This window comes from Empidonax traillii, unplaced genomic scaffold (assembly GCF_003031625.1).
Source record: "Empidonax traillii isolate 1590-97213 ecotype Southwest subspecies unplaced genomic scaffold, ASM303162v1 scaffold495:size1017845, whole genome shotgun sequence".
Lineage (NCBI taxonomy): Eukaryota > Metazoa > Chordata > Aves > Passeriformes > Tyrannidae > Empidonax > Empidonax traillii.
This window is the reverse complement of record NW_020955688.1, coordinates 439,832-449,162: the sequence shown is the minus strand read 5'-3', so window position 1 is coordinate 449,162 and position 9,331 is coordinate 439,832. Positions and strand designations below refer to the sequence as shown.

At 43.9% G+C, this 9,331-nt stretch overlaps 1 protein-coding gene across 1 annotated transcript in view; it reads left to right on the top strand.

Moving 5' to 3' along the window:
- The window catches only part of RNF145 (ring finger protein 145), a 53,649-nt gene extending 47,625 nt beyond the window's left edge, over positions 1 to 6,024 (top strand). The window contains exons 9-11 of the mRNA XM_027896366.1: positions 1,691 to 1,838; positions 2,505 to 2,861; positions 4,374 to 6,024. Of these exons, the coding sequence (XP_027752167.1) occupies positions 1,691 to 1,838; positions 2,505 to 2,861; positions 4,374 to 4,817 (949 nt within the window). The 3' untranslated portion in view covers positions 4,818 to 6,024. The remainder of the gene's footprint in view (positions 1 to 1,690; positions 1,839 to 2,504; positions 2,862 to 4,373) is intronic.
- Positions 6,025 to 9,331: the final 3,307 nt, after the last annotated feature.

Sequence of the window (9,331 nt, the reverse complement as noted above, 5' to 3'; positions counted from 1 at the left end):
CCTCAAGGGACAAGTAAGAGACTAAGTTTCCTAAACTGAAAGTTACTCAATGTTCTTTTAGGAGGTGATAAACTAGTAATTGATGATCTAATTTGGATTTTTAGTAGCTTGTAAAGTTACCCTGTTTTTTTCTGTATGCAGATTTCTTTTCTAGTCTAAATTCTCTAGTTTTTCTTCTCTGTCCTACCCCCTCCAGGCATACACTAATACTTTTCCCCATTCTCTGTGCTGCCAAATAGGGCTGACTTTGATCAGCTGCTCCTGCTCAGGACTGTGTCCATCCAGCCTGTGCAAGACCACGCTGCTCTGCAGCTGCAGGCTGCCCATTCCCTGTGTAGAACTGCTCACTGGTTATTCTCCCTAGCAAGGGTGTCAGTGCACTGTGGTCTCAGTTAAGCAAATCCAGGACTGTGCTCTCCCCACCCACACTCCCATTGTGCAGATTTGCAGAATGGTTTTTCTTAACCTCCACTGCAGTTGGGTGGGTTTCCCTCGAATGCAGTGATCTCACATAGCTATTGAGGGTGGGAAGCTTCTGGTAGTGACCTTGTGTTAGATATTGTAAAATCTTTTTTTTTTTGGTAAGGCTATGATCCCCAATTGATAGGGTTTACTGGCACAAAGTAAGAGGTGGAAGGTTTGCATTAGTGTCCCACATGTTCTGATCATGTGGGTTTCTTTAATTTGTGTTTTGAAGAGCTGTATTGGTGGTATCTGATGTTTTCATGTTGATCTGTTTGTATCTTTGTTAATTGCTTTTGCCTTTTCCCTTTCTGTAACCTGTAAGTGAAGAAATGAAAAGAGGTTTGTTTGTGTGTAGGTTATTTAGCTCAGAGGCTGCTTGTAGCCAGCGTGTTCTGTATCATTGTGATGTTTCTTCAGACTATTTGATCAACCAATTTGTGCTGCTGTCCTGTCCCCCCAATAGTTTCACTTTTTCTGCACCTCATTTCCAGAGCTTAATAAGGTTAAAATAAAACCTAAGGAACAAGCAGAGGTAGGATACTAAATTACTCAAGATATTCGGAAAGCCTTCACAAGTGGGTGACTGTAAAAAGATAGATGGTATGTTTAGGTTGGGGAGGAGATTAGGAAGAAGTAAATGACAGGAGCAGAGAAAGGACTGGCAGAGATGAATGTTCAAGTCCTGCTGCCTTTCTTCTTTTGTGATCTCTGAATTGGAGAATATTCTTCTAAAGACAGTAGGGTTAAATCTGGTGATGGAAGGAAAGAGCATTTCCCCACATGTATTAGCAAAAAGATACAAAAGAGTTGCAAGAATTATATAATCTAGAGATCACTTGTTTATTTAGAGAAGTGTCCAAAGAGTTACAGGTTTAATAATTTATTGTGATGGACTTTCATCTGAAACATTCAGTATATCAGATACTTTTTTTGGTCTAACCACTGACTTGATCCAGTATGACAATTATTGTAGGTGAATTTTTGCCCACAGTTGTTGTGTCTCTATTGAAAACAGCAAAGGTCAGATGAGAGGGAACTTTCCATAGTTGTTGTAGGCTTGCATGAAAGATGGGAATGAGATTGTGCCCAAGTAAAATAGAAACTCCTTTCAACAAGTTAAAGCCTGGAGCAAACATCTGACAGGCCTACATCCAGCAGGCAGTCTGTTCATAATCTGACAGTCAAATCTGACTTGAAAAATAAAACCCTATTGTGTTGTTCGCAGGAGTCTGTGGAAGCACTTCCGAGCAGTCAGCCTCTGTCTGTTCTTACTCGTGTTCCCTGCATACATGGCCTACATGATTTGTCAGTTTTTCCACATGGATTTCTGGCTGTTGATCATTATCTCCAGCAGTATTTTAACCTCTCTTCAGGTAAGAACGGTAGCCCCGGGAAGCATTAACTGCGATCCTGTTACTCTGAGGGGAGAATTATGTGATGAGAAAAGAGTAGAGATGATAGAAGGGCAGAATTACAAGAGGTGATATAAAATCTCTTCCTTTATACTGTATATGAGGCTAAGGAGCTCCTGGGGGGAGCTGAGAACATAGGTGAATGAAAATCTATTTCAAAATGTAAAGCCAGAAGGCTTTTGAGGGTGTAACGATTATAGTAAAAAGGTTTTTCCCCAAGTACTCATTTGTGTCATTGCTTAGCTATAGCTCTTTGAAAGCAATTTGATGTTCAAAACACATCAATGTAAATACAGGAAATGCTTTGTATTGTGAGCATTTATTGTAACTTGATTATTTTAATTATAAAATTATAAAAGTGTCCCTCATGATGCTCACAACTTTTGTTAAATCAGCTCAGCTGTGCTCTGGACTCAGGAAAGTACAGAAGGGGAAGTACTTGCTTTGCAAGAAACAGTGACTTTTATTTGTCTTGAAGTTCAGCAGCAATTTCACTGTTTTGGGGCTTGGCTGCCCACTGTCCAGTCTGGGGTTGTTGTGTATACAGAGCTCAGTGGACGATGCCAAATGTCTTAAGCTCCAGTTCAGGATTGAATGCTGAGCTCATGGCCTTGAACTTTGTTACAGGTGCTTGGGACACTCTTCATTTATGTTTTGTTTATGGTGGAGGAGTTCAGAAAAGAGCCAGTGGAAAACATGGATGACGTGATTTATTACGTGAACGGCACGTACCGGCTGCTGGAGTTCCTGGTGGCTCTCTGTGTGGTGGCCTACGGAGTCTCGGAAACCATCTTTGGTGAATGGACCGTGATGGGTTCTGTGATCATCTTCATTCACTCCTACTACAATGTGTGGCTGCGGGCCCAGCTGGGCTGGAAGAGTTTCCTTCTTCGAAGGGACGCTGTGAATAAGATAAAATCACTGCCCGTGGCCACGAAAGAGCAGTTGGAGCAGCACAATGATATCTGTGCCATCTGCTACCAGGTAAGAATGGAAGTGTCAAAAGATTGGCTTCAATTGAATTACCTCAAGACTATCAAGTTCAGTCTGCAACTAGTAAAATAAGTTACTTGAATAATAAATACTGTCCTCAGTAAGTTACTGGAATTACCCAGTTTTCTGCCTTGTGAAAATTGATTTGGAGCACTGTCACTGAATAGGCTTTATGAATTAGGAGATTGCTCTGAATAGATTTGTTTAAACTGTCATTCTTATTTCTCCAGTTACACAACAAACTGTCCTTGAGCTTCTTTGACACCTCTCCTGTTTGGGTTGAGCTGGTCTCAGTAGCAGCAAATGTGCCCTTTCTTCATTAGTGGAAGATTTTGTTAGTGAAAGACAATGTGTTCTCAGTAGCTGATTTGTTATTATTCTGTCGAAGCAGCTCAGTCTCTGCAGTCATTGCTACTTCATGTGCAGTGTCAGTTTTGTAACAGAAACCTAATTATCAAAAGGTTAAGGGTCATGCTAACATAAGCCAGCAGATGTAAGGACCTCAGACATTAATGCTGAAAGTAATATCTTTATCACACTTCTGGCTCCAAAGTCTCTTACTCTTGAATACAAATAGTAGTTATGTGTGACAGTGAACGAATCACCCTAAGATCAGTAGTGTGCAATTAGGGTATGATTGGATTGAGACTGAATTTGGTATAAATTCTTTGAATCTGCCAGATTGAACAACCGTGTTTCAAACACCAGACTATGTAGGTCTCAGCTGACAGAGTTTAGGGTGTCTCTTAGTTTCTGGTGTGCTGTTGTTATATGTTGTATCTGTAATTGTGCTGTTTTGACTTGCACAATTGTTTCTTGAGCCAACCAGTCCTGTGACTCTCATCCTGCAAAAGCTTGTGTTTATTAATACCTTATAAACAAAGATTTTTTTGGCCTAATTTCTAATGCCTGTAATATAAAAAGCCAGACCTGGCCTGTGTTTGAATTGTGTGTGTATCAAAGAATCATTAAGGTTGGAAGAGACCTCCAAGACCATTGAGTCCAGCCTTTGACCAATCCCCACCTTAACAACTAGACCAGGGCACTGAGTATCACATCCAGTTGTGCCTTGAACAACTCCAGGGATGGGGACTCCACCACCTCCCTGGGCAGCCCCTTCCAATGCCTGACAACCCTTTCTGTGAAGAAATTCTTCCTGATGTCCAACCTGAACCTCCCCTGGCACAGCTTGAGCACATGTCCTCTTGTCCTGTTGCTCGTTACTTGGGTGAAGAGACTGACCCCCACCTGGCTACAACTTCCTTTCAGGGAGTTGGAGAGAGTGAGAAGGTCCTCCCTGAGCCTCCTTTTCTCCAGGCTGAGCCCCCCCAGTTCCCTCAGCTGCTCCTGATATGGAGGCTTGTTGGTATGAAGGAAGGAACCTTCTCTTGCTTGACTGTGGACTGGTTCTGTCTCCTCCATGCCTGTTGGACCCATTAGATGTGTGGGGCAAGAGGAGAGGAATGGGGTTATAAATAATAAGATCTTCTTCGTGTCTTTCAGGATATGAAAACTGCTGTAATCACACCATGTAGCCATTTTTTTCATGCGGGTTGTCTTAAGAAATGGCTGTACGTGCAAGAAACCTGCCCTCTGTGCCACTGCCAACTGAAGAGCCCTTCACAGCTACCAGGACTGGGACCAGAGCCAGTGCAACAGCCAAATCCTAGTGCAGAGCGAAACACCAGGCCTGGAGATGCAGCTGAGCCACCTGGTGCTGAGTGTGACAACAGGCCAAGTGTGACAGACAGCCCAAGCAGGGGCAAGGGCCAGGCTGCTGATGGACACGACGGCCTGGAGGCCTCTGCCCATCCAGGGGCGTCTCACAGCATGGACAGTGACACAAGCCCCTGTGAGGCCACCCAGGGAGCAGCTTGTGCTGCAGAACTACTTGCAGCCCAGGAGGGATGCCCTGCTCGAGATCTAAGGGTTTGTGTCCAGCTCTGAGGCTACACAGGATGACACGGGAACAAACACATTTCAGAGATCCACGTTTGACTCCGAAGAAAACCAGTCCTTCCACAGCTGTGAAAGAAGTGTAGCTATTAATGCTGGTCAAAATGTAATCTCCCATGCTGAATTTTATGGGCTGCTTGGTAGTGGTAACTCCAGTGAGATGTAGTAGAAATGACTCCAGAAGCTCTCTGAACTGTGGGCATAGGAAGGATGTCTGGAAATAATTAGCAGTGAAGAAGAGTGTTTTCAAGACGTAGGTGAGGGGTAAGAGAAGCGAAAGGTCTGTGAGAGGTTGTAGCCAGGCTGACAGAACGCTGTCAGTTGGTTTTGGTCAGGAAGAGGGGTTGCATACAGCCATGTCCCGGGGTCCTGAGGGGCGTTAAAGGCCATGAGTTGCCAGTCTCTGACTGACGCGCAGCTTTGGCTGCCGACGTTTTCTTATGGCACGTAAACAAAAATCAGAGATGTAAAACGGCAGCGATTGTACGAGAAGATGGAAGCACTCTTAATACGTCGTGTGTATGCTTTGGGTGTTCTTGGGGCAGTTGCATTTGAATTCATGTAATCTATAGTGACTCTTGACTTTTATGACGGAGTCGTCAATATTTTGATGTATATGAAACTTTTGCTAATAATGGGCGCAGTCTGGGCTGCATGAAGTAAACTAAAGCTCTAATGAACACTTTGACCTCTGCTGCCATGTGCAAGGAGGAAAGTGGGATGAGTTTTAGGGCACGGATAGAGGCCTGGCAGTACTGTGCTGTGTAATGTTTAATCCTTGCAGCTGAATTAAAACAGTATTAAACTCTGGCGATATTTGCACTTTGGGAATGAGTACATTATTGTGTATGATCAGACTCCGCAAATGCCACTTTTAAAGCTGTTAATAGGTTTGCACCTTTTTTTCTTTGACAAGGACATGTCCATACTTAAATTTTTACATTCATCATGGCTTCAAGTAGAGCAAGGGACTGGGGTGGGGAAATAGGCGGGAGTAGGGGGCAGGCAATTTTTTTATGTGAATTTTGATATGAAGAGAAATTAGTCACTTATTTATACGATAGGCTTGACTCAAGTGTTTTTCAAAGTCGGTATTCCTAATGTGAAATGTGATACTATTTTATTTTTAGTAGTAAATTTGGATGTAGACTGACAGACATAGTTGAATGTCTTAATAAATTACATTTGAAGATTTTTACACCTGGTTATGTGATTCTTGCACTGAAATTCCATGAGTTGAGAGGTTGTTTTGCAGTAGTAGCCCTTTGTTCCCCTTGGAGATCAGTGAAACTCCCTATGCCTGTGTTCTGCCCCTTTTCCATTTCAGTGCTGTGTGCCCTGGTGGTAACTCCTGGCCTCCCCTGGTTCTTGCCAGCAGATCTTGGCCAGTGAAGGCATGTTTGCTCCTGAAGGCTGTGCCTGCTGCTACTTAGCCCCAAACAAACCCCAAACCTGTTTCCTCCTCACCTGACAGGATGGGAATATCAGTTCCGCTTTTTTTTTTTTTTTACATATTAATCAGAAATTTGGATTTACCGTGTAGTTCATTGATCATTTCAAAGCCTTTATTAACAGCTTGGTGTGTTTGGGGAGGGAGAAAGAAAACTCTTGAGAATATTTTTCATGAACTCATCTTTTCACTCCTTTCAGTCTGTGGTCTGGGTCCTGCTCTTCCATGCCTAATTTCTATGGAATTGAATCTTTCTCAGGGAGGTGTTTTGTATGTGTCCAAGCTTTCAATCTACATAATTTAGGCTGTTTCAATTCTAACCACACTTAAAAATATGTGGAGGCAGGAAATGAGGATTTTCTGGGCACCACCGTTATGGGATGCTCCTTAGTATGGTGGAACAAAGACTTTCCCTGAATTCACAGAGTATGTTTATGAGGGATACTCTACTAAACTCTGCTTGCTGTCCCTGGATGTGAAAAAATAATCCTAGAAGCATGTGACACGAGTGATGGGAAACTTTTCCTTTGTGTAAGATCTCCTCACTTCCGGGGTAGGGAGCAGGTGTTGCCCCAAGTTACTGGGAAGAGGTGAGAACAGCCAGGCTTGGTCAGCCTCGTGGAAGGGAGGTTGGAGGGTCATGTCTGCTGCACAGATGTTGGGGTGAACACAGGGAAGGGAGAGGAACTTGTGCTCACCTGTGGTATCACATGAGGTCTGTAGGGCAGAAAGGAGTCCCAGGGGTCATTAACCCCAGCTCATTCCTATCCCACACTGTGACATCGTTGTTTTCATAAATACAGGAAGTGGTGCTGAAAAAGTAACACCTAGCAAGGTGTGCATTCAGTGCTTATGCCAAGAAGCTGTTCTTCAGCCTGGCTGATCTTCTGGCCATTAACCTTTTAATTTATAACCTAAATTATTCATAGCTAACTGGTAATGCAAAAGCTATAAGAAGGGACTGTGAGTTAAGAGCAACAGTCTGGAGGCTGCTCATTAGGAATCAACAGGCCCGCAAGTAGGTTTTCAACAACCACACTGTCTGCCAAGACTGCAGGTGGGAAACATGGATATGGCGCTGGAAAGGAGCCTGACAGACCAGGAAGGTAGGTGCTGTCTTTTAGGAGAAATGACACTGCAGTATTCCCAGTGGAGTGAACCAGAAGCAACTGTTCTGTGCTGGAGAGGGTGCTCCGCGGTGTGGTGGCTCAGCCAATCTCCGAGTCCTACATCCTGGCCAGAGGGGCGTGATGGGATGGAAACAGCTCTGATGCACTGATTTCACTGAAAAAAAAATGGTATTTTGAAGAAGGAGGGGAGAGGGGCTTGCAGAGTTCATAAGATCAGGGCTTTTCTTCAAGGATGGAAGGTCCCTTCATCAGATGGCAACACATTGACAGAGTTTTAAGAGCAAAGTGAGGTGTAGTGTGTCCATTGCTGCAGGATGCACGAGGCAGAATGAACTTGTCAGTAAAATCTGCTGGACTAGAAAGTTCAAGGGAGGTGATGTGTGTGGTTTTGGGTTTGCTTCATTTTGGGTTTTCAACAGCTCAAAAATGCTGGCAGAATACCATATTCTGGAAACTAGGTAGCTAGCTGGGGACAGCTAGCTCTGGAAGGAACTTAAAAATACGCCTGTGAGGAATGGGGGTGGGTGGGAAATAAATACTGATAAGCCAAGCAGGCCATATCTGGCAGGTCAGGAAGTTCAGGGATGAAGTGAGAACTGCCAGAACTGAGGCCAACTTAGAACTTGCAGAGGAAATAAAGAGGGACAGGAAAAAAAAGGGAAAGGCTGCTCTGGGGGAGCAGGGAGGTAAGGACTGAAATGAAACGTCTGCTTTGGTGCTCTGTAGAGCATGTGGGTGAACTGACCTCTGAGCTCTGTCTGGTGCAGAACTCCCTCTTGGATGCTGCTTTGAGTTGCTTTTCTTTTTCTCTGCAGCTGCGCATGAGTAAATAGGAAAAAATGCTTTTTGAGTGTTTATGATCAGGGTGTAACTGTAGGCTGAGGCTTGAAATCATTTTCATGTGGACTCATGATGGTGGTGTGATTGATGAACATTTGGACTCAAAAAGATGCTTCCAGCTAGGTGATATAATGGGAACAGTTGGGAATTTTATGGCTGGTTGGTTTTTTGTTGGAAATAAGGCGCTGATCACATGGTGTGGTGGTGTGTCTAGTCAGTCCTATTGGGTATCCCAGCGCTGCTGATTCACAGAGCTCATTGCTCTGGGCTCGGGGAAATGCATTTACACAAGGTGAGATGACTTCATGAGCAAACAAGTCTGTGGCGAGGAGTTTTGATTTGAAAGCCTTGGTTGCTCTCGGCTCCTTTGGGTTTTGGAAGTTTTGCAGGAGAGGAATCTATTTCCTTCCTTGTTCCTAGTGAAACACTTAATTATGTGCCAAGGCTGAGAATTCTTGAAATGCACAGGGTTTTCCAGCATGGGAAAATCTTCATTCAGAGTCCCCTTTTTCCTGATTATCGAGGTAGCTTATAAATTGAATTTAGTTTTCTAATATAGGCAAAAATTTGATCTTAAACCATCTGAATGTTTCAGAACAAACTTGTACATTTTTCCTAGCTAGGACAGGCAAGGATTTTGAATTCAGTTGGTTCAAAATTCAAATTATCCTTGGCAAATAAGATACAAATACAAGCATGTTTGATATTGGTGTCTAGAAAAACACCCCGTGCTTGGGGAGAACTGTCTGTTTGCAGCCTGTTACGTTGCTGGGTGGCACTCAGAATGAAAGTAGCCAAATGGAAGTGAATCTGGTGTTGGTGGATTTTGTTTGGGTCGGGATAGCAAAGGGCAGGAAGCCTGCATGGTTTGGAGCCAGCAGGATGGCGTGGTGATCACCGGGTAGGAACAATCCATGGACCACTGCGGGTTTACGCTGCTCCGAGGAGGGCGGTGGAGACAACCAGGGAGATGGGTGCTCTGTTTTCCCTCCCACATGTTGAGTTTGCACAAAGAGTCCTTTAATTTTTCAGCTTTTCAGTCTCTGCAGTGCCTGGAGCTGTTGTGTATTAGCCAAGTCTGTCCA